The sequence below is a fragment of the Pseudophryne corroboree genome, chromosome 3, assembly GCF_028390025.1.
Source record: "Pseudophryne corroboree isolate aPseCor3 chromosome 3, aPseCor3.hap2, whole genome shotgun sequence".
Lineage (NCBI taxonomy): Eukaryota > Metazoa > Chordata > Amphibia > Anura > Myobatrachidae > Pseudophryne > Pseudophryne corroboree.
Genome location: NC_086446.1, coordinates 64,218 through 88,729, shown reverse-complemented (window position 1 = coordinate 88,729; position 24,512 = coordinate 64,218). Strand labels below are relative to the sequence as shown.

General features: G+C 45.7%; 1 protein-coding gene across 1 annotated transcript in view; it reads left to right on the top strand.

Annotated features, from left to right (window-relative positions):
* The window catches only part of LOC135056207 (uncharacterized), a 212,970-nt gene extending 198,094 nt beyond the window's left edge, over positions 1-14,876 (top strand). The window contains exons 12-13 of the mRNA XM_063961078.1: positions 11,801-13,104; positions 13,189-14,876. Coding sequence (XP_063817148.1) covers positions 11,801-13,104; positions 13,189-13,434 — 1,550 coding nt within the window. The 3' untranslated portion in view covers positions 13,435-14,876. The remainder of the gene's footprint in view (positions 1-11,800; positions 13,105-13,188) is intronic.
* Positions 14,877-24,512: the final 9,636 nt, after the last annotated feature.

Sequence of the window (24,512 nt, the reverse complement as noted above, 5' to 3'; positions counted from 1 at the left end):
GCTCCACCTTTATCCATCACTTTAGTCAAAAAAGTCAATAAGATTTGTTTGACATGATCTCCCCCCAGTGAATCCATACTGTTTGGGATCCTGTAAATTGCTGGATTTGAGATAATCTACAACTCTTTCTTTTTAGAGTGTTTCCATCAATTTCCCTACTACTGATGTAAGACTCACTGGTCTGTAGTTGTTTGCCTCTTCCTTGCTTCCACTTTTGTGCAGTGGGACTACATTCGCTCTTTTCCAGTCCTCAGGAATTACTCCTGTAGCTAATGACTGGTTGAATAATTCTGTCAATGGTGCTACCAGCACCTCTTTAAGATCTTTAGGTATCCTTGGATGTATCCCATCTGGCCCCATAGATTTGTCCACTTTCAGCTTTGAGAGTTCTGTTAGGACCTTCTCCTCTGTAAATGTACTTGTTTAATTTTTTTAAATAAATATCACTGCAACTTAACTGTGGCCCCCTCCCCTCTCTTTCAGTAGTAATTACTGAGCAAAAATAATCATTAAGATGATCTGCTACTAAATTGTCTCCCTCAACAAGACTCCCAGTCTCTGTCTTTAGTTTTATAATTCCACCTTTCGTTTTTCTCCTTTCACTTATATACCTAAAAAAAGTTTTGCCTCCTTTACCCACTGACTGGGCCATTTTCTCCTCAGCTTGTGACTTTGCACATCTGATTACCTTCTTAGTCTCCTTCTGTCTAACAAGATATATATCTTTGTCTTCATTATTTTGTGTCTGCTTATATTTCCTAAAAGCCGTCTTTTTTTTTCATTCACAATATTTGCTACTTGTTTCACAAACCACACTGGCTTCCTTTTCCTTGTGTTTTTCCTAACACTTTTGATACAATGGCCTGTTGCCTTTAATATTGCACTTTTTAATGTTTTCCACCTCTCCTGCACGGCTTCCAAGTTCCTCCACTCTGCCAAAGAATCGCTTACACATTTTCCCATCCCTACAAAATCAGCCTTCCTAACATCCAACACCTTTGTTTTTGTATGGGACGAGTCAGTCTCTGTCTTTATGCTGAACCATACTGCTTGATGATCACTGGATCCCAGGTTTTCACCCACTTTTACGTCCGATAATCTGTCTCCATTTGTAAGTATTAAGTCTAATATTGCGTCTTTCCGAGTGGGCTCCTTCCCCAATTGGTGGAGAGATGCTCCCTGAAGGGAATTTAAAATGTCTCTACTTCTAGTGGAACTAGCAACAGACACCTCCCAGTTTACATCAGGAAGATTAAAGTCTCCCATGTTTATTACCTCTCCTTTTAATGCCATTTTAGTTATGTCCTGCAATAGGTTCTTGTCCAGTTCTACTTCCTGACCTGGTGTCCTGTATATCACACCAATACGAATAATCGACTTCTCCCCTATTTCTATGGACATCCAAAGGGCCTCAGTTTTTTCTTCAATACTTTGTATTAAGGTAGTATTAATGCTTTTTTTTACATACATTGCCCCCCCTCCTCCGATTTTTCCCATTCTGTCCTTCCTAAATAAAGTATATTCTGGGATAGCTATGTCCCAGTCATGATTTTCATTGCACCATGACTCTGTAATTGCCACAATATCTAGTTCATCCCATGTCATTATTGCAGAGAGACCCCTTCTACTTCCTTGTCTTTACCCAGACCTGGCCAGACTGGCTTTGCCGGTGTGGCTCTTGAAGCTTCACTCCTGACGGCCAAAGGATTTTCCGAGGCAGTTATTCAGACTATGCTGAAAGCCCGCAAACCGGCATCTGCCCGGATTTATTACAGAGTCTGGAATTCTTACTTCATCTAGTGTGCTGACAAGAATTATGATACATATCAATTCAGAACATCCAGAATCCTGGCTTTTCTGCAACGAGGCCTTGAACTAGGTCTTCGTCTGGCCACCCTCAAGGTTCACATCTCTGCCTAGTCGGTATGGTTTCAGAGGAAAATTGCATCTATACCTGACGTTCATACTTTCGCTCAGGGCATACTTAGGAGTCAGCCTCCCCATGTCCCTCCTGTGGCTCCATGGGATTTGACTGTTGCACTAAAGGTCCTGCAAGAGTCTCCATTTTAACCTCTTGAGTCAGTGGACCTAAAATGTTTCATGGCCAAGGTCCTGTTCTTGCTGGCAACTGCCTCTGCAAAAAGGGTATCTGTCTTAGGCGCTTTGTCCTGTCGTCCACCCTATTTGACTTTTCACAGTGACCGGCCAATTCTCTGAAATAGACCTTGCTATTTGCCTAAGGTGCTGTCATCTTTTCACCTTAACCAAGAGATTGTTGTTCCCGCCTTTATCTCTTCAGATTTGTATTCCAAAGACCGTTGTTTGGATGTGGTACGGACTCTCTGTATTTATATGGAAAGGACTGCCTCTATCAGGAGGTCAGATACCCTTTTTGTACTGTTTGGTTTTCACAAATGTGGCTGGCCTGCGAATAAGCAAACTTTGGCCAGATGTATTAGAATGGTGATTGCACAAGCTTATGCGCAAGCTGGACTTCCAGCTCCTGCTGCTATTAAAGCCCATTCTAATCTGTCTGTTGAACCCTCTTGGGTGGCTCGCCGTGGCGCATCCGCAGAACAATTGTGGAAGGCGGCTACGTGGTCCTCAGTGAACATGTTTATTAGGTTCTATGCCTTTTATACTTCTGCTTCCCAGGATGCTTCCTTTGGATGCCACGTTCTCATGCCCGTTAAGGTGCGTCCCCTCCCTTGAGGAACGTCGCCAATGTTTTCCTGTGGAAACCAATGTATCCTGCTGCAGAAAAGGAGAGTTATGGTAGACTTGCCATTGTTACAGCTCTTTCTGTGAGGTACATTGGTTCCACAGGGCGCCCACCCTGACGCACCTAGATTCTGTAGGTTTGTACGGCGTTAGCCGCTGGTCCCTTCTCCTGTCATGAGAATGTGGTTCTATGTGACTAACATCTGCCTTCTCTTTTACCTGCTCCTGCATTGGACTGGTTAAACAAAACTGAGCTCCAGTGTCTGGAGGTGGAGTTATAGAGGAGGCCCCAATGCATCCTGGGACAGCCTAAAGCTTTAGCCTGTTTGTGCCTCTGGATCAAGATCCCACCCCAATATTTTCCTGTGGATACTGCAATGTACCTCGCGGAAAGAGAGTTAACAATGGTAAGTCTACCAAATGAAACATCTAGGATTATCTGTGTGAAGTCCAATAGAGTCTGTAGGACGTGTGCATACTTCAAACTATCAAATAACAGAAAAAAAATAATAAAATAGGGAAGAAAAATGAAAGACAATCAGAAATAGCGTCCATAAAGGAACTAGAGATTCCGTCACTAGGGAACTGTGACAGAAAGGTGGAAAAAGGTGGCAGTCGGGCCTAAGAGGGAAACCCACTGACTACCCCAATTAGCCATATGACAGTGCAAAATCTAGTCATCATAGTAACAATTGTACAAAGAAATCTCAAATCTCAATGTAACCAATGTATCCAAAGGAGGTAAAGGCCAAGAACATGGTCTGATATCCAATGTAGGTTCCACCAACACCGTTATAAGGGCAACAGGATGTTAGACGAATCAGTCATGCTTTACCTGAACACCCAAACATTCTAGAAAGGTATTATGAAATGTAATGGTGGAAACAATGTCGGACCATATACCATATAGCAATTAAATAGCACAGGAAATAAAGATAAAAAGATACATTTTATACCCATAACAAGAGCAAATAAATCTGGGCCAAAAATAGATCCATGCCCAGTAACTTAGTCCCAGTTGGCACATGTTACAGTAGGAAACAGACTCTGAGTGTCTGTAACAGTCTTACTCCTTTAGCATATTACTTCGAGACGGAAGACAACTCCTCCGGGATTGGTTTAGGTAAAGTGTCATGAAGGACTGTCAACAGGAATGTCCCAATTTTTCAGAATAGTAGGGCCATCCTCGGGTGAAGGTATCACTGCGAAGGCGCCGTTTCACATTACAATAAGCTTAGTAGGAAAGCCCCATTTGTATTGCACATTTCCTTGGGTGGAATAGACGCCTTTTGGCCAGTGTCACAGGAGAAATATTTGGAAATATCTGCAGATTATTTAGGCACTCAGCTGTGGATGAGGAATACAAAGCAGCCTGTAGAATGTGTTCTTTAATATGAAAAAAGTGGACCCTGAGCAGAGTGTCCCTCGGTGCTTGGATAGAGGCCTGTTTGGACTTTGGGAGTCTATGGATCCTATCAATAAGAAGGTCAGCGGCAGAAGCCTTCATAGAAGTTTCTGAAAAGAGGACCGTGGCATAATCATAAAGCTCAGCATTTGTAACAGAATCCAGAACGCCCATTATTCTGATATTATTTCTCCGAGACCAGTCTTCTAAATCAATGACTTTATCATGAATAGAGACCATGTCTTCCTGAAGGGTGTCATGTGCTGAAATCAGATCTTTGTGAGATGCAACAATCTCTTTCATCTTAGTCTGTACGAGTGCCAATCTCACTGATATCTGACCCCAAAGCTTCAAATATTAGAGTTAAGTTCGGAGGTTTTCAGTCCTTAAATGTAAATAACATAGAATGTATAGAGCGTAGAGTAACAGGACCAGCTAGAGTGTCTTAAGACGTTTTCAGCCATTACAGCTGGGCTGTGCGACTGACAAGTAGAAGCAGATGATGTTGTAGCGGTCTCAGAAGGACCACCTGAATTTGAGGTACCAAAGAGATGGACAGGTGGGGCCAATTTGGTACTTTTTAACCTTTTTTGGAGGCATGAGGGGTCACTCCGATTTGATCTCTCTAGCAACTTTTTTTCAGCGCTGCGATCAGGTTAAAACTCATCAAAACCGCACATGTATGCACCGCAATGCGCAGGCGAGTCGTACCGGTACAAAGAGGATTGGTGATGGGCAATGGATTTAGCGAAGAATCAATTCGCACAGCCGATCGCAAGGTGATTGACAGAAAGAGGGCGTTTATGGGTGTCAACTGACCGTTTTCTGGGAGTGTTTGGAAAAACGCAGGCGTGTCCAAGCGTTTGCAGGGCGGGTGTCTGACGTCAATTCCGGGACCAAAAAGTCTGAAGAGATCGCAGCGGCTGAGTAAGTCCAGAGCTACTCAGAAACTGCAACAAACTTTTTTGTGCCGTCTGCTGCAAAAACATTTGCACACTTGCAAAGCGAAAATACACTCCCCCTTAGGTGGCGACTATCTGATTGCAGCACAGCAAAAAGTTGCTAACGAGCGAACATCTCGGAATGACCCCCATAAGCTGGTTACAAAGAGACTGACCTCTCAGAGATAGGAAAATACAATCTATAAATAAAAGTAGCAGTAGTACGCTGTCAGGAGGTTACATCAAGATGACTCAGTTCAAAATGACATTCTTTGTCGGGGTGACGGGGGTATCCGAGCTAAAATTTCAAGTAAACATGATGTAATGCAACTCAAATAACACAGTAATGAGCGAGAAATTCCACTAGAGGTCAGCGTGATCACAGACGTGAAGTACTCAGCCCAGAGAGACACAAATGGCAAAATATATTCAGTGAATAAATCCACAAAATAATATACTGTGAGGTTGTAATCAGAGTGTAATGCGCTGTACTCAGACTATACTTGATACTGGGCTCTGCATGTAGACTGAGAGGAAGTAGATTATAATGGAACCATATAAATAGAAGGCAGTTTCACCTCCAGGCAAATGCTTCAATTTAGTGTAGTGACCCCCGGTCCAGCTGTCAGGACACTTATTTAGCAGCTTATATCAATTTTACACATTATTGAAGCAAAGCATGCGATGGCCGGGCACCAGGATCCAAAATGGCAGCCACCTCACTTCCTAATATCCCTGCAGGGCTCTGGTGACTGTGGGCAGCCCATTCTGTCCCCAGCAGAAGCAGGAGAGCAAGTGCTCCCACCTGAGGCAAAATCGCCTCCAAGTCAGGTATCCGGAGTATGCAGGAAAGACTGGGCGCACTTATTCCCAGACTACAGCCCGTGGCTTCAGCGGCGGCACTAGGCTGCGGCAGTGAACAGTGCCCGGAGTGAGCGGCTTTAGGCCAGTAGGAGTGGACGACTTAATAGATTGGGTCTTGATCCCAGCGGCGGCTGAGAGCTATCAGGTAGGGTAGATAAGAAGCCACTTACGGGGAGATGTACTAAGCAGTGATAAAAGTGAAGTGAGCCAGTAGAGAAGTTGCCCATGGCAACCAATCAGCATTGATGTAACATTTATAATTTGCATACTATAAAAGTATACAGAGCAGCTGATTGGTTACTATGGGCAACTTCTCCACTTTTATCACTGCTTAGTACATGTCCCCCATAGTGAGAACTCCAGAAAGCATGTCTGGATGGACCACGCCCTTCTTATTTTTTATTTTATATACTAACAGGGGTGACAGGTGTGGTACATCCCTGCAAAGGCAGATCCAATCTCTTTCTCATCAGACTCTGCTGTCTTCCCTGCACTCTCACTCAGATGTTCACTGCTGCCAGTAGCACACGTATGAGAAGCAGAAGTATGGCGGCAGCTGTATAGATTCTGATATGTAATTCTCTGTATCATACTTACCGTAGACACATCATCCTTATTACTATTGAGAATATAGAGGTAAGACACTGATGATGGGGATGTAAAAATAGGATTTGAATTACCTACCGGTAAATTATTTTCTCGTATTCTGTAGAGGATGCTGGGGTCCATTTAGTACCACGGGGTATAGACGGGTGCTTTAGGAGCCACTGGCACTTTAAGAGTTTAATAGTGTGGGCTGGTTTCCCTCTATGCCCCTCCTACCAGACTCAGTCTAGAAACTGTGCCCGAGGAGACGGACATACTTCGAGAGAAGAAAATACACAGATAGTGGTGAGAGTTACACCAGCTCACAAATAACAAAAAGAAACGCCAAACTAACCAACTTGGAACAATTCAGCAACGGCTAAACCAACAATACTGAACCAAGTAACACTGCAGTAATACGAAGCACAGGGCAGGTGCCCAGCATCCTCTATGGACTACTTAAAAGGATTTACCGGTAGGTAATTAAAATCCTATTTTCTCTTACGTCCTAGAGGATGCTGGGGTCCATTTAGTACCATGGGGATGTACCAAAGCTCCCAGTACAGGAGGGAGAGTGCTGAGGTTCCAGCAGAACTGATTTACCAAACTTGAAGTCCTCAGAGGCCAAAGTATAGAATTTGTAAAACTTAGCAAACGTGTTCGACCCTGACCAAGTAGCTGCTCGGCAAAGCTGAATAGCCGAGACACCCCGGGCAGTTGCCCAGGAAGAACCCACTTTACGGGTAGAGTGGGCCTGAACAGATTTTGGAATTGGCAATCCTGCTGTGTAATAAGCATGCTGGATAGTAAGCCTGATCCAGCGTGAAATTGTCTGCTTAGAAGCAGGACACCCAATCTTGTTGGGATGATAAAGTACAAATAGTGCGTCCGACTTCCTGTGACGAGTAGTTCTCTTCACATAGATTTTCAAAGCCCGCACGACATCCAAGGACTTTGAGGTAATTGAGTTGTCAGTAGCCACTGGCACCACAATAGGTTGGTTAATATGAAAAGCCGACACAACCTTAGGGAGAAATTGCTGACACGTTCTGAGCTCAGCTCTATCCTCATGGAAAATCAAGTAGGGGCTCTTGTGCAACAATGCCCCCAATTCTGACACACGTCTTGCAGAAGCCAAGGCCAACAATGTGACCGCCTTCCAAGTAAGAACCTTTACATCCACCTCCTGTAAAGGTTCGAACCAATCCAATTGCAGGAACTGCAGCACCACATTAAGATCCCAAGGTGTTCTAGGAGGCACAAAGGGTGGTTGGATGTGCAGAACCCCTTTCAAGAAAGTCTGAACCTCAGGGATAGCAGCCAATTGTTTTTGGAAGAAAATAGACAAGGCCGAAATCTGGACCTTGATGGAGCCTAAGCGTTGGCCAACATCCACACCTGCTAGCAGAAAGAAGAGAAAATGTCCCAGTTGAAACTCCACCATAGGAAACTTCTTGGATTCACACCAAGACACATACTTTTTCCAAATCTGATGGTAATGATTAGATGTTACTCCCTTCCTAGCTTGGATCAGAGTAGGAATAACCATTTTCGGAATGCCCTTCCGAGCTAAGATATGGCGTTCAACCTCCATGCCGTCAAACGTAGCCACGGTAAGTCTTGATAGGCAAACGGCCCCTGCAGTCCAGAGCAATGAGGATCGACGGAACTCTTGCTTTTTTTATTAGTTTGAGAATCCTTGGGATCAGTGGAAGTGGACGGAACACATACACTGACTGGAACACCCACAGAGTCACCAAGGCGACCACCACCACTGCCTGTGGGTCTCGTGACCTGGAACAGTACCTCCGAAGCTTCTTGTTGAGAGGAGAGGCCTTCATGTCTATCTGAGGTACACCCCATCGGCGTGTTACCTCTGTGAATACCTCTGGGTGGAGGCCCCATTCTACTGGATGGAGATTGTGTCTGCTGAGGAAGTACACTTCCCAGTTGTCCACTCCCGGAATGAAGATCGCCAACAGTGCCATCACGTGTCTTTCTGCCCAGAGGAGGATTCTTGTTACCTCTGACATTGCAGCCCTGCTCTTTGTTCCACCCTGCCTGTTTATGTAGGACACCGCTGTGATGTCCGACTAAACCTGAATGGCTCGATCTTGCAGAAGACGAGTCGCTTGTAGAAGGCCATTGTATATGGCCCTTAGTTCCGGAATGTTTATTGGAAGGACAGATTCCTGGCTTGACCACTTTCCTTGGAAATTTTCTCCCTGGGTGACTACTCCCCAACCTTTGAGGCTTGCATCCGTGGTTAGAAGAATCCAATTCTGAATCCAGAACCTGCGGCTCTCGAGCAGGTGAGAAGTTTGCAGCCACCAGAGTAGTGAAATTCTGGCTTTCGGTGACAGGCATATCCGCTGGTGCATGTGAAGATGCGATCCCGACCACTTGTCCAGGAGATCCAGCTGGAAGAACCGTGCATGGAATCTTCCATCTTGTAGAGCCTCGTAGGAGGCTACCATCTTCCCAAGGTGAATGCACTGATGAACAGATACAGAGCCATCCTAACAGCAGTGTAGACCCCTGGGCACAGCAATGCACTGGGGCCCCTACCCATCCTCCAGCAGTAGGGGTGGGGGTGCTGTCAGCGGCAGCTTTGATGTCCCGCGGGCGGTAGGGGGTGTTCTATTTTTCGCTCAGCATGTAGGACCTGGAGAAATAATGTCTGCTAATTACTCCTTTCCTGCACAGATGGGGCAGGAATGAAAACACTAAACTGTAGAAGGGGACATTGGGCTGAATGAAGGGGCCCTGGTACATGACTTTCAGGTTGGTAGGGAATGTTTAATACGTAGGGGAGGGGTTGATAGTGGAGTGGGCTTAACATTCATAATTTTCTGGTGGGAGGGCAGCTTCCTTGACTGCAGATATCTCCAGTTCCTGGAAATAGATTTCTTAACTTTAATGGGATGCAAAAAACTAGAGTCCCAGGAGGTAATGGGGACTTGGGGATCAGAGTTCAGGAGCCAGAGCAATCCACCAACAAAAATATAAAACTGCATACCAGGCGTGTGGAGCTGGAGCAGAGACAAGCTGCTTGAAGGCTGATATCCCTGGTTCTGGGCATAGAAGAGACAAGCTGCCATTGTTCACCAAAAGGGGAGAGTCCCAGCTTTTTGCGTATACCCTCAGAAAAAATCTAAGTCAGACAGAACCCGAGATATCTGGCTGGGAAGGACAATTAAATGGCTTGGATGGGGACCACTGTTTTGAAGTCGGATATCTCCGGTTCCCCAGTGCCGATTTTCAAAAATCTGGTAACCTTGGAAAGAGGGGACCCTCAGCTATCAGTCTAGGGCCCTTTTACTCCTGGGGCCCTTGGGCAAGAGCCTATTGAGCCCATACGAAAAGACGGCCCTGAACAGATACCGGGGGAGGTTTCAAGACATCCCGGACCACTGATTGGATCACCAACGCTTTCTCCACCGGTAGAAACACCCTCTGCACTTCTGTGTCGAGTATCATCCCCAGGAAGTGCATTCAAACAAAAGGAAGAGGAGGTCGCACCAATCGCTTATTTTTTAGAATCGACCCCCTCGAGTACCATCTATTTTAGTTAAATAACTGTTCTTTATTGGGGGGTGCTACCATAGGCAAGATGAGATGATATATGTACAAAAAAGAAAACAAGATTGCCTAATATTGGTGCACACTACTGTCAATAAAATATAACTTTTAATTCTTATTATTAAAAAACCTTTGCGAAATATGTATATGGGACAATAAGGAATAAGATACGAACATTTACTGAGAAGTGTAGAACATTTACTGATAACTATAACCTCTATATACAGATAGTCGGGTATCGTAGAGACACATAGAATTTACAACATAGCGGACACCCGTGTGCAGGAAGTCATTTGTTTTAAACACTTTCTCTATTTTTCATTTCTATAGTTTATTTAATATTTCGCAAAGGTTTTTTAATAATAAGAATTAAAAGTTATATTTTATTGACAGTAGTGTGCACCAATATTAGGCAATCTTGTTTTCTTTTTTGTACATATATCATCCCCAGGAAGGGCAGTCTCCTTGTCGATTCCAAATGGGACATTGGAAGGTTCAGGATCCACCCATGATACCAGAGTAGTTGAGTTGAGAGCGCAATACTCTGCAACAGCTTCTCCTTGGAAGATGCCTCTATCAGCAGACCATTCAGTTATAGAATTATGTTCACTCCCTCTTTGCGTAGGAGCATCATGTCCGCCATGGCCTTGGTGATGCCGACGCTGTACTCACCACTTTTCTTTCTTCTGTCTTTGTTAGGGGGTGGTGGCCGTGTTGTGGGAGTGAGCAGTGGGCTTGCGATCAGCACTCTCACACTGCTCAGTGTCCTGTCAGCGGAGTAGAGAACCATTAACTCTCATAAGTTGGTTCTTATTCTCAACCCCCCCCCCCCCAAGTCCCACGAAGCAGGGAGACTGTTGCCAGCAGCCTTCCTGTAATCTATCTAACTCCAGAAAATTAAAAAAAACTAAGAAAACTCCTAGGAGCTCCCCTAGCTGTGACCGGATCCTCCGTGCACATTTTCTAAACTGAGTCTGGTAGGAGGGGCATAGAGGGAGGGGCCAGCCCACACTATTAAACTCTTAAAGTGCCAGTGGCTCCCAAAGAACCCATCTATACCCCATGGTACTAAATGGACCCCAGTATCCTCTAGGACGTAAGAGGAAGTGGATTATAACCCAGCAGATGATGATTACAAGATATCATATGGTATATTGCATGTAAAGTACCTTGTTCCACACCTACTCTGCTGTAGCAATACCTTATATAAAGGTGAATAACACATGTACAGGCTTACCAGCGTATGAGCACTCACATAAAGGAATGCTACCTTACCAATGCTTCCAGGAGTAACGTTAGGAGACATTTCTCTGATCTATCAGCTCATACGCCTGAGGTTATTGTTCATCTAGAATCTCCAATTCATACAATATGTTCCCCATCCATTGTTTTACATTGGTGCTGACATAGGACTTGGCGAGTGACTATATCTCCATTTATACTTCATGGTTAGTTACCAGTACAAGAGAGAGATATATCTAAGTCCTATTATAATATTACATTTGTTATTGTGAGTGTTCTCAGGAGGGTGGACACAATGATAGTCTGAGACACAATATTATACAGCCTTCAGTAAAAGTTATGTTTTATTATACACACACATTTACAATTAAGTGTCCCAGAGAGTAGTCTTCTCCTATTGTTTACAAGATTAATATTGTTACAGATAATGTCACATTTTCATAATGTATTTTATTTCCAGGAGATGGACACACAAGCAGGAATATCTCAGAAAAACATCTAATGTTATCCCCGGATTGTGAAATAAGAGATAATGACAGTAGACAGGACTCTCCAGGAGATAACCCCATTACTCCAATTATACATCCAGCTCTATCAGCTGATCCCTCTGATCCTAGGAAATGTTCTCCTAATCACTCTGATATTGGTGCATCTGTTATAGATCTGACAGATACAGTATTTCCATGTTCTATAGATACCAAATGTTTTACACAGAACACAAAGTGTATTAACCCACACACAGGTAAGGCAGGTAAAAGGCCAGTATGTCCGGAGTGTGAGAAATGTTTTACATACAAATCAGATCTTGTTATACATCAGAGAAGTCACACAGGTGAGAAGCCATTTCCATGTTTTGAGTGTGGGAAATGTTTTGCACGGAAATCACGTCTTGTTAGACATCAGAGAAGTCACACAGGTGAGAAGCCATTTCCATGTTCTGAGTGTGGGAAATGTTTTACACAGAATTCACAACTTGTTGCACATCAGAGAAGTCACACAGGTGAGAAGCCATTTCCATGTTCTGAGTGTGGGAAATGTTTTGCACAGAAATCAGTTCTTGTTAAACATAACAGAAGTCACACAGGTGAGAAGCCATATTCATGTTCTGAGTGTGGGAAATGTTTTGCATACAAATCAGCTCTTGTTAAACATAACAGAAGTCACACAGGTGAGAAGCCATTTCCATGTTCTGAGTGTGGGAAATGTTTTGCACACAAATCAGATCTTGTTATACATCACAGAAGTCACACAGGTGAGAAGCTGTTTTCTTGCTCTGAATGCGGGAAATGTTGTGCAAGTAAATCACAACTTGTTAGACATCACAGAAGCCACACAGGTGAGAAGCCATTTTCTTGCTCTGAGTGCGGGAAATGTTTTACACAAAAATCACATCTTGTTACACATCAGAAAAGTCACACAGGTGAGAAGCCATTTCCATGTTCTGAGTGTGGGAAATGTTTCGCACAAAAATTACATCTTGTTAGACATCACAGAAGTCACACAGGTAAGAAACCATTTTCTTGCTCTGAGTGTGGGAAATGTTTTACACGGAAATCACATCTTGTTACACATCAGCAAAGTCACAAAGGTGAGAAACCGTTTTCTTGCTCTGAGTGTGGGAAATCTTATTTAACTAAATCACATCTTGTTATACATCACAGAAGTCACACAGATGAGAAGCCATGTTCTTGCTCTGAGTGCGGCAAATGTTTTACACAAAAATCACATCTTGTTACACATCAGAAAAGTCACACAGGTGAGAAGGCATTTCCATGTTCTGAGTTTGGGAAATGTTTTGCACGGAAATCAGATCTTGTTATACATCACAGAAGTCATGCAGATGAGAAGCCATTTCCATGTTCTGAGTGTGGGAAACGTTTTGCACACAAATTAGATCTTGTTATACATCACAGAAGTCACACAGGTGAGAAGCCATTTTCTTGCACTAAGTGTGGGAAATGTTTTGCACACAAATCAGATCTTGTTATACATCACAGAAGTCACACAGGTGAGAAGCCATTTTCTTGCACTAAGTGTGGGAAATGTTTTGCACACAAATCAGTTCTTGTTAGACATAACAAGTCACACAGGTGAGAAGACATTTCCATGTTCTGGGAAATGTTTTACACGGAAATCACATCTTCTTAGACATCAGCGAACTCACACAGTTGAGAGGCCATTTATATACTCTGAGAAATAAATCAGCTCTTGTTGCACAAATTAGACATCACTCAGGTGAGGAACCATTTTAATCTTCTGGAGTATACTCATCATTGCCATGCATTGTTCTTCAAGGTTCTTATCCTATCTCTTTTGCTTTTTGCAATATACATGTTACCACTGGGTGAAATAATCAGATGTCATGCCCTCATCTACCACTGCTATGCAGATGACCTGTCTTTTGCTCTGGGTACTGAGAACCCAGTACCAATCCTAAATGGTTGTCTAGCTGAGCTCCAGGTGTGGGTGATGCCAGTTGGCTGTGACTCAGTCCTGGTGAAACATGTCCTTATGATAGAAGCTCACCAACAATGGGCAGGGCTACAGCTCAGCTTTGTAAACCAACCAAACTTACGCTTGGGGGTTCAGAGTTACAAAATGCTGATCATGTGCGGAATCTTGGTGTCCTGGATGGTGGAGTGACACTTAGACATCAGATATCAGCCACAATCAGATCCTCATCTGAGGAACATAGCCAGACTCCAGTACTTATTTCCCTCTGAAGATCTACCTACAGTCATACATGTACTTGTATCATCACGCATAGACTACTGCAATGTCCTCTACCTGGGTCTCCCAGCAAAAGAATTGCACCGCTTGTAGCTTGTACAGAATGCAGCAGCCAGGCTGTTACCTAACCAGCCCGTTCCTGCCACATAACACCCATTCTCTGCTCCCTTCACCGGCTGCCTGTAAGATGGTGACTCTATTGCATAATCTTACTGACTCTCCCAGCCCTACATGACCAGGGTCCATGGTACCAGAAGCAGCTTCTGCCTCCTTACTGCCCTGCTTTCTTACTTCCATCTGGAGATGAAGGACTGTTACCAGCAGTACCAAGAATCCCCAAGCAGTGCTGAAATGTCAGAGGGGCAGACAGGGTGGTGGCACTAGTGCTGTAGCAGGAGCTGCCTGAGGCACTGTCTGTGGGTAACATTGTCCCCAAGCAGCGCTGAGGTGTCAGAGGGAGACAGGGCAAGTGCAGTTGTGGGGGAAGGGGGTGGACAGAGCAGTGGCAGTAGTGGGGGGAGACAGGGTAGTGGCAGCAGTGCAGTGAGGTGAGGCAGAGCCTTTCCTGTTATACTAATGTTTGTGCAAGAGTTTTTACTGTATACGAAAAATACAAAGACTATGTTGTAAATATCTTCTTTGCATTATTCTAATCATGTTTATAACCAAAACTCCGGAGTAAAAAGTCTATGGCAGGGGAGGCAGTGCCCCACCTGTGTATCTTTTCCGCACATCTCTGATCAAAACTCACCAAATTTCCAGGAGTTTATACTGCTGCACCTGTGTATAATGTCCAGATGTATATACTGCTGCACCTGTCTATAATGCCCACATGTACACTTTGGCTCATATGTTGTGTGTAAATCTGGCTCTAGCCAGTACCTCCTGAGCCATTTAGATCACTGCACGTCCCTGAGTGGCAATAGTGGGGGGAGGTGGGGTGGGTGACAGTAGTGGGGAGGAGACAGGGCAGTGGCAGTAGTGGAAGTAGAAATGGTGATGGCAGTAGTGGGAGGAGACAGGGCGGTGGCAGTAGTGGGGGAGGCGGGGTGGGTGGCAGTAGTAGGAGGGGCTAGTTGGGGGAGATGTGGCGGGTGGCAGTAGTGGGGGGAGACAGGGCGGGTGGCAGTAGTAGGGGGAGATAGGGCTGGTGACAGCAGTGGGGGGAGACAGGGTGGATGGCCGCAGTGCAGTACCAGGGGCTGCTGGGGGCAGTAAAGAGGTGTATGGGTCCCGCACAGAACCAGTTGATAATTAGACTTAATGATGATTATTCTTCCTTATGTCTAATTAATCCCTTGTATGTGTTACTGTTATTTGCTGTGTCAGCCTTTATGTGTGTTCTGTGTAATAATCCTGAAAGTAGTGCTGCTACCGATCTCATATCATTTATAGTAACTTGGAAAAGATGAGATATGAGGTGCACTCTGGAAGCTTATAGGGGGTTAATCAGAGATGAACACAGATGTGACATCACGCAGCCCCCTGGAAAATGGTCCTGGCCTGCCCGTGTTCACCCCTCAGGGATGCGGCCGCAATGTGTGTGTCTGTGCGGCCACTGCGCATGTGCATTTTGTCACCACCAGCAAACTGCTGCGGGCTGCTATTGCGGCTGGGTCTGAATGACCCCCATAGGGTTTTGGCTCTCCTGATCTGTTTTACTTACCTGCAATACCATAATGTAACTTGAATTGTTTCTGTGATTTAAAGAATATTTTGTCCATGTTGTGCAGAGTAAAGTATTTTTTAAGTTTAAAATATAGAGAAAAATCTGTGTATTAAAGATATGAAATAAAGTTGTTTAAAAACAAAAGATTTCCGTTGAGTCTTTTTATGTGTCTGTGTATTATCTTATTTCCAGATAATTGTCGCTATGGTGACAGAAACAATTTCCTGTTAATGTGTCACTTGTATTGTTACTTTTGTGTCCAGTGGGTGGGCTCGGAAATGTTATCCTTTTCCTCGCAGCCCCAGTTGCTGGAGAAAATGAAGGAGGAGCTGTTGGCGGGTCACGTTCCGCTTGAGCTGACAATTTTCTCACCAGCAGGTCTTTCCACCTCTGCAGACTTGTGTCCGGAAAGAGAGATACAACGTAGGCCAGGCATGTCCAAACTGCGGCCCTCCAGCTGTTAAGAAACTAAACATCCCAGCATGCCCTGAAACAGCTTTAGCATTCTCTGGCAGCAAAACTGTGGCAGGGTATCCTGGGATTTGTAGTTTTACAACAGCTGGAGGGCCACAGTTTGGACATGCATGACGTAGGCTTTAAACCTAGGATCGAGCACGGTGGCCAAAATGTAGTGCTCTGATTTCAACAGATTGACCACCCTTGAATCCTGGCAAAGCGAATGAAGGGCTCCATCCACAAGTATTTCCAGGGAAGACGTTAAGTCTGAGGGACTATGCACAGGCCCAAATGATAACTGTTTTATGATCCTTCTATGTATGAACCAACCGATAGAGGGAATAATCCAAAAGTGTTAATACCAAAGATTAGCTAATCTGGTTGGAGGTGCACCATTAAGCAAATTGCAATGACTGGTTAGGGGGTTTAGAAGAAACAGCTAGTGGGCTTATATCTAAAGAAGCCTTAATGTGTGGCGCACTCTTTTTCTTTATATTTCATTAGTAAATTAAAACATAACATTTATTATTTTTATTTAATATAGATTTTTCAATAGGCATGACATAAGGCAATTGATTGTCAGCATGGAAAGACAAAAAGACAAAAAAATGAAAGATATAAAATAATTTATATACCAGCACTACCTATGTATGGGTATATGGGTAGAGCAATAATTGATATAAGCAAGTGAAATATAAAAGGAATTTAAAACACGTTTTTGTAATCAAATTTATGAGATCCTTTCACAACAGGATTGTGATCCCAGAAAAAAACTGTTTTACTGCTGCGCCCTGCAGAGCGTTACTACTGCATACAACCTAAGTGCTCCCTGCAGAGCGTTACTACTGCATACAACCTAAGTGATCCCTGGAGAGCATCACTACTGCATACAACCTAAGTGCTCCCTGCAGAGCGTCACTACTGCATACAACCTAAGTGCTCCCTGCAGAGCGTCACTACTGCATACAACCTAAGTGCTCCCTGCAGAACATCACTACTGCATACAACCTAAGTGCTCCCTGCAGAACGTCACTACTGCATACAACCTAAGTGCTCCCTGCAGAGTGTTAGAGCGTTACTACGGCACACAACCTAAGTGCTCCCTGCAGAGCATTACTACTGCATACAACCTAAGTGCTCCCTGCAGAGCGTTACTACTGCATACAACCTAAGTGCTCCCTACAGAGCGTTACTACTGCATACAACCTAAGTGCTCCCTGCAGAGCGTTACTACTGCATACAACCTAAGTGCTCCCTGCAGAGCGTTACTACTGCTTACAATCTAAGTGCTCCCTGCAGAGCGTTACTACTGCATACAACCTAAGTGGCCTTTCCTGGTAACCACTATGTCTTACAATGACCACTTTGTTACTACCCGTAGCGTATCACACAATAATACAGTGTTACTACCTATAATGTATAACAGTGGGATCGTTCTCAGGGGCACAAAGAAACATATATGTACAATTCAGCACTTGTGTAATAATATTGGTATTGAGAGGAAATGTTTTCCTATAACAAGTATATCATTGTAAAACCCTGTACCAGAGCAGAATCCTCAATCACATGGGTTACCCATTCAGTACATATATAAATTGATAATTGATCACATCACAAAGATCTGCACATTGAATAAAACAATATTGTTGGTAATAAAAGATGTTCTCCTGTGACGGAGCATATCATGTGTAACCCTGTAACAGAGCACAGTTCTCTAAGGCATGCATATCCAATTCTACACATTTGTATCACTTCTGTGACAATATTGTTATTGAGAAGGGATGTTCCCTGTAACAAGGTATACACTATGAAACCCTGTCACAGAGCGAGGTATACATTATATTATCCCAGGGTTAGTACATAGATAATATCCAGCTTTTGCCTGTTTCATTCCAAAGGCCTGCTAAGTTGTCCCAACATGTATCTACACAATACTATTGCCAATCACTGAGTGACGCCTGATATAAATAAGAATTTACTCACCGGTAATTCTATTTCTCGTAGTCCGTAGTGGATGCTGGGGACTCCGTAAGGACCATGGGGAATAGACGGCTCCGCAGGAGACTGGGCACAATTAAAGAAAGATTCAGGACTATCTGGTGTGCACTGGCTCCTCCCCCTATGACCCTCCTCCAGACCCCAGTTAGATTTTTGTGCCCGGCTGAGCTGGATGCACACTAGGAGGCTCTCCTGAGCTCCTAGAAAGAAAGTATATTTTAGGTTTTTTATTTTCAGTGAGACCTGCTGGCAACAGGCTCACTGCAATGAGGGACTAAGGGGAGAAGAAGCGAACCTACCTAACTGGTGGTAGCTTGGGCTTCTTAGGCTACTGGACACCATTAGTTCCAGAGGGATCCCACACAGGACCCGACCTTGTCGTCCGGTCCCGGAGCCGCGCCGCCGTCCCCCTTACAGAGCCAGAAGCAAGAAGTGTCCGGAAAATCGGCGGCTGAAGACTTCTGTCTTCTCCAAGGTAGCGCACAGCACTGCAGCTGTGCGCCATTGCTCCTCATGCACACCACACACTCCGGTCACTGATGGGTGCAGGGCGCTGGGGGGGGGGGGGGGGGGGCGCCCTGAGCAGCAATATTAACACCTTGGCTGGCAAAACTGACACCATATATAGCCCTAGAGGTTATATAGGTGTAAATTACCCCTGCCAGATTTACACAAACAGTGGGAGAAAGCCCGCCGAAAAAGGGGCGGAGCCATCTTCCTCAGCACACTGGCGCCATTTTCCCTCACAGCTCCGCTGGAAGGATCGCTCCCTGGCTCTCCCCTGCAGTCCTGCACTACAGAAAGGGTAAAAAAGAGAAGGGGGGCAATAAATGTAGGCGCAGTATATATAATACAAGCAGCTATATGGGAAAACACTCTGTATAGTGATATCCCTGTCTTATATAGCGCTCTGGTGTGTGCTGGCATACTCTCCCTCTGTCTCCCCAAAGGGCTTTGTGGGGTCCTGTCCTCTGTCAGAGCATTCCCTGTGTGTGTGCTGTGTGTCGGTACTGCTGTGTCGACATGTATGATGAGGATAATGATGTGGAGGCAGAGCAAATGCCTGTGAATGTGATGTCACCCCCTGCGGGGTCGACACCTGTGTGGATGGACTTATGGAAGGAATTACGTGACAGTGTCAGCTCCTTACATAAAAGGTTTGACGACATAGGACAGCCGGCTACTCAGCTTGTGCCTGTCCAAGCGTCTCAAATGTCATCATGGGCTTTAAAACGCCCGCTACCTCAGATGGCAGACACAGATGTTGACACGGTTACCGACTCCAGTGTCGACGACGATGAGACTAGTGTACCTTCCAATAGGGCCACACGTTACATGATTGAGGCAATGAAAAATGTATTACACATTTCTGATAGTACCCCAGGTACCACAAAAAAGGGTATTATATTTGGTGAGAAAAAACTACCAGTAGTTTTTCCTGCATCTGAGGAATTAAATGAGGTGTGTGAGGAAGCGTGGACTTCCCCCGATAAGAAATTGATAATTTCTAAACGGTTATTGGCAGCGTACCCTTTCCCGCCAGAGGATAGGTCACGTTGGGAAACACCCCCTAGGGTAGATAAAGCGCTTACACGTTTATCAAAAAAGGTGGCACTACCGTCTCCGGATACGGCCACCCTAAAGGAACCTGCTGATAGAAAGCAGGAGACTACCCTTAAAGTTATATATACACACACGGGCATTATATTGCGACCAGCGATTGCATCGGCATGGATGTGCAGTGCTGCTGCTGCGTGGTCAGATTCCCTGTCGGATAATATTGATACTCTGGATAGGGACAATATTTTGCTGACGATAGAGCATATAAAAGACGCTGTCTTATACATGCGTGATGCACAGAGGGATATTTGCCGTCTGGCATCAAAAATAAGCGCAATGTCCATTGCCGCCAGAAGGGGGTTATGGACTCGGCAGTGGTCAGGTGATGCCGATTCAAAAAGGCACATGGAAGTTTTGCCTTATAAGGGGGTGGAACTGTTTGGGGATGGTCTTTCAGTTCTCGTTTCCACAGCTACAGCTGGGAAATCGACATTTTTGCCACAGGCTACCCCACAGCAAAAGAAAGCACCGTATTATCAAGTACAGTCCTTTCGGCCCCATAAAAACAAGAGGGCTAGAGGCGCATCCTTTCTGCCGAGAGGCAAAGGTAGAGGGAAAAAACTGCAGCATACAGCCAGTTCCCAAGAGCAGAAGTCCTCCCCCGCGTCCGGTAAGTCCACAGCATGACGCTGGGGCTTCACAGGCGGACCCGGGTACGGTGGGGGCCCGTCTCAGAAATTTCAGCGCACAGTGGGCTCTCTCACAGGTGGATCCCTGGATCCTTCAAGTAGTATCTCAGGGGTACAGGCTGGAATTCGAGACGTCTCCCCCCTGCCGTTTCCTAAAATCTGTCTTACCAGCAACTCCCTCTGCCAGGGAGGCAGTGTTGGTGGCTATCCAAAAACTGTATTCACAGCAAGTGATTGTTAAGGTACCCCTCCTTCAACAAGGAAAGGGTTACTATTCCACAATGTTTATGGTACCGAAACCGGACGGTTCGGTGAGACCCATCTTAAATTTTAAATCCTTGAACACATATATCAAAAGATTCAAGTTCAAGATGGAATCGCTCAGGGCGGTTATTGCAAGCCTGGACAAGGGGGATTACATGGTCTCCCTGGACATCAAGGATGCCTACCTGCATGTCCCCATTTACCCTCCTCACCAGGAGTACCTCAGGTTTGTGGTACAGGACTGTCACTATCAGTTCCAGACGCTGCCGTTTGGGTTATCCACGGCACCGAGGGTCTTTACCAAGGTAATGGCCGAAATGATGATACTCCTTCGGAAGAAGGGGGTTTTAATTATCCCGTACTTGGACGATCTCCTGATAAAGGCGAGGTCCAAGGAACAGTTGTTAGTGGGGGTAGCACTTTCTCGGGAAGTGCTGCAGCAGCACGGCTGGATTCTCAATATCCCAAAGTCACAGCTGGTCCCGACGACACGTCTTCTGTTCCTGGGAATGATTCTGGACACAGACCAGAAAAAAGTGTTTCTTCCAGTGGAAAAAGCCGAGGAGTTGTCATCTCTAGTCAGAAACCTCCTAAAACCAGGACAGGTGTCGGTACATCAATGCACGCAAGTCCTGGGAAAAATGGTAGCTTCGTACGAAGCAATTCCATTCGGAAGGTTCCACGCAAGGATTTTCCAGTGGGTCCTGTTGAACCAATGGTCCGGGTCGCATCTCCAGATGCAGCAGCGGATAACCCTGTCGGCAAGGACCAGGGTGTCACTACTGTGGTGGCTGCACAGGGCTCATCTCCTAGAGGGCCGCAGATTCGGAATACAGGACTGGGTCCTGGTGACCACGGATGCCAGCCTTCGGGGCTGGGGAGCAGTCACACAGGGAAGAAATTTCCAAGGGCTGTGGTCAAATCAGGAGATTTCACTACACATAAATATCCTGGAGCTAAGAGCCATTTACAATGCCCTATGCCAAGCAGGTTCCCTGCTTCAAAACAAACCGGTTCTGAGCCAATCAGACAACATCACGGCGGTCGCCCATGTAAACAGACAGGGCGGCACAAGAAGCAGGAGGGCAATGGCAGAAGCCTCAAGGATTCTCCGGTGGGCGGAAAATCACGTGCTAGCACTGTCAGCAGTGTTCATTCCGGGAGTGGATAACTGGGAAGCAGACTTCCTCAGCAGACACGACCTTCACCCGGGAGAGTGGGGGGTTCATCCAGAAGTCTTCCAATTGATTGTAAACCGTTGGGAAAGACCACAGGTAGATATGATGGCGTCCCGCCTCAACAAAAAGCTAAAAAGATATTGCGCCAGGTCAAGGGACCCTCAGGCGATAGCTGTGGACGCTCTAGTGACACCGTGGGTGTACCAGTCAGTTTACGTGTTTCCCCCTCTGCCTCTTATTCCCAAGGTGCTGAGAATAATACGAAGGGGAAGAGTGAGAACTATACTCGTGGTTCCGGATTGGCCAAGAAGAACTTGGTACCCGGAACTTCAAGAGATGCTCTCAGAGGACCCATGGCCTCTACCACTAAGGCGGGACCTGCTGCAGCAGGGGCCCTGCCTGTTCCAAGACTTACCGCGGCTGCGTTTGACGGCATGGCGGTTGAACGCCGGATCCTGAAGGAAAAAGGTATTCCGGAGGAATTCATTCCTACCCTGATCAAGGCCAGGAAGGATGTGACTGCAACCCACTATCACCGCATTTGGCGAAAATATGTGGGTTGGTGTGAGGCCAAGAAGGCCCCAACGGAGGAATTTCAACTGGGTCGTTTCCTGCATTTCCTGCAAGCAGGGGTGACGATGGGCCTCAAATTGGGGTCCATTAAGGTCCAGATTTCGGCTCTGTCGATTTTCTTTCAAAAGGAACTGGCTTCGTTGCCTGAAGTTCAGACTTTTGTCAAGGGAGTTCTGCATATTCAACCTCCTTACGTGCCTCCAGTGGCACCTTGGGATCTCAATGTGGTTTTGGGATTCCTGAAGTCACATTGGTTCGAGCCACTTAAAACCGTGGATTTGAAATATCTCACGTGGACAGTGGTCATGTTGTTGGCCCTGGCTTTGGCCAGGCGTGTATCAGAATTGGCGGCTTTGTTGTGTAAAAGCCCTTATCTGATTTTCCATTTGGATAGGGCAGAGTAGAGGACTCGTCCTCAGTTTCTCCCGAAGGTAGTATCAGCGTTTCACTTGAACCAACCTATTGTGGTGCCTGCGGCTACTAGGGACTTGGAGGATTCCAAGTTGCTGGACGTAGTCAGGGCCCTGAAAATGTATGTTTCCAGGACGGCTGGAGTCAGGAAAACTGATTCGCTGTTTATCCTGTATGCACCCAATAAGCTGGGTGCTCCTGCTTCTAAGCAGACCATTGCTCGCTGGATTTGTAACACTATTTAGCTTGCGCATTCTGCGGTAGGACTACCGCAGCCAAAATCAGTAAAAGCCCACTCCACAAGGAAGGTGGGTTCATCTTGGGCGGCTGACCGAGGGGTCTCGGCACTGCAACTTTGCCGAGCGGCTACTTGGTCAGGGTCTAACACTTTTGCTAAATTTTACAAATTTGATACCCTGGCTGAGGAGGACCTTGAGTTTGCTCATTCGGTGCTACAGAGTCATCCGCACTCTCCCGCCCGTTTGGGAGCTTTGGTATAATCCCCATGGTCCTTACGGAGTCCCCAGCCACTAGGACGTCAGAGAAAATAAGAATTTACTCACCGGTAATTCTATTTCTCGTAGTCCGTAGTGGATGCTGGGCGCCCATCCCAAGTGCGGATTGTCTGCAATACTTGTAAATAGTTATTGTTCCACATTATTGCGAGCCATCTGTTCAGAGGCTCCGTTGTTATCATACTGTTAACCGGGGTTCATATCACGAGTTGTACGGTGTGATTGGTGTGGCTGGTATGAGTCTTACCCGGGATTCAAAATCCTTCCTTATTGTGTCAGCTCTTCCGGGTACAGTATCTTAACTGAGGTCTGGAGGAGGGTCATAGGGGGAGGAGCCAGTGCACACCAGATAGTCCTGAATCTTTCTTTAATTGTTCCCAGTCTCCTGCAGAGCCGTCTATTCCCCATGGTCCTTACGGAGTCCCCAGCATCCACTAGGACGTCAGAGAAAAGATAAATCAGTCAGATAACGAGTAGTAACCAGTGACTAGTAATGACGTCTGTGTGCAATGACTCCACAAATCAGGAGAACCACCTCTCTGAATCTCCAGCACCCGCTACAGAAATATAACATCTGAAGAATGAATGAGGTCGGGGAGAGAGTAGCAGCCTGTAATAATGATAATATATGTTAGATAAACAGTGCTATAACCATTCTTCTGATAGAGATCCTTCCTCTGATAGATATAAAGAAGCTCTGGTGTATATAGGCTGAATCCCCCTTCTACTTTTATCCCATGTGACGCGGGGCAGTGACTGGGAACAATGAGAGCAGGGAAAGCACCAGCACCAGAGCAGAAGGAAAGATAAAGTGCAGCAGCTTCTGCTGTCCCCGGGATCAGTCGCTTCCTCCCCTGTTGCGGGTACACATTGCAGAGGAGGTGAGCGGTGTCCTGGGAATGAGAGAGCCGCTCTAAGTACCTGCCCGAAATGGTGGCTGCAGTGTCAATGCCGCTGGGAATCTGTAGCACTGTGCAGAGAGCGGTGTCATTACCGCTAGGAGACTTGTAACGCTGCGCTGGGAGCTGCCAAAGAGCCCAGACGCAGAGTCGGGTTTGAAACTCAAGCACCCAGAGACAGTGTACGTCTGAGCTTCCGATGACGTACGTTTCATGTTTGCTTGATCACA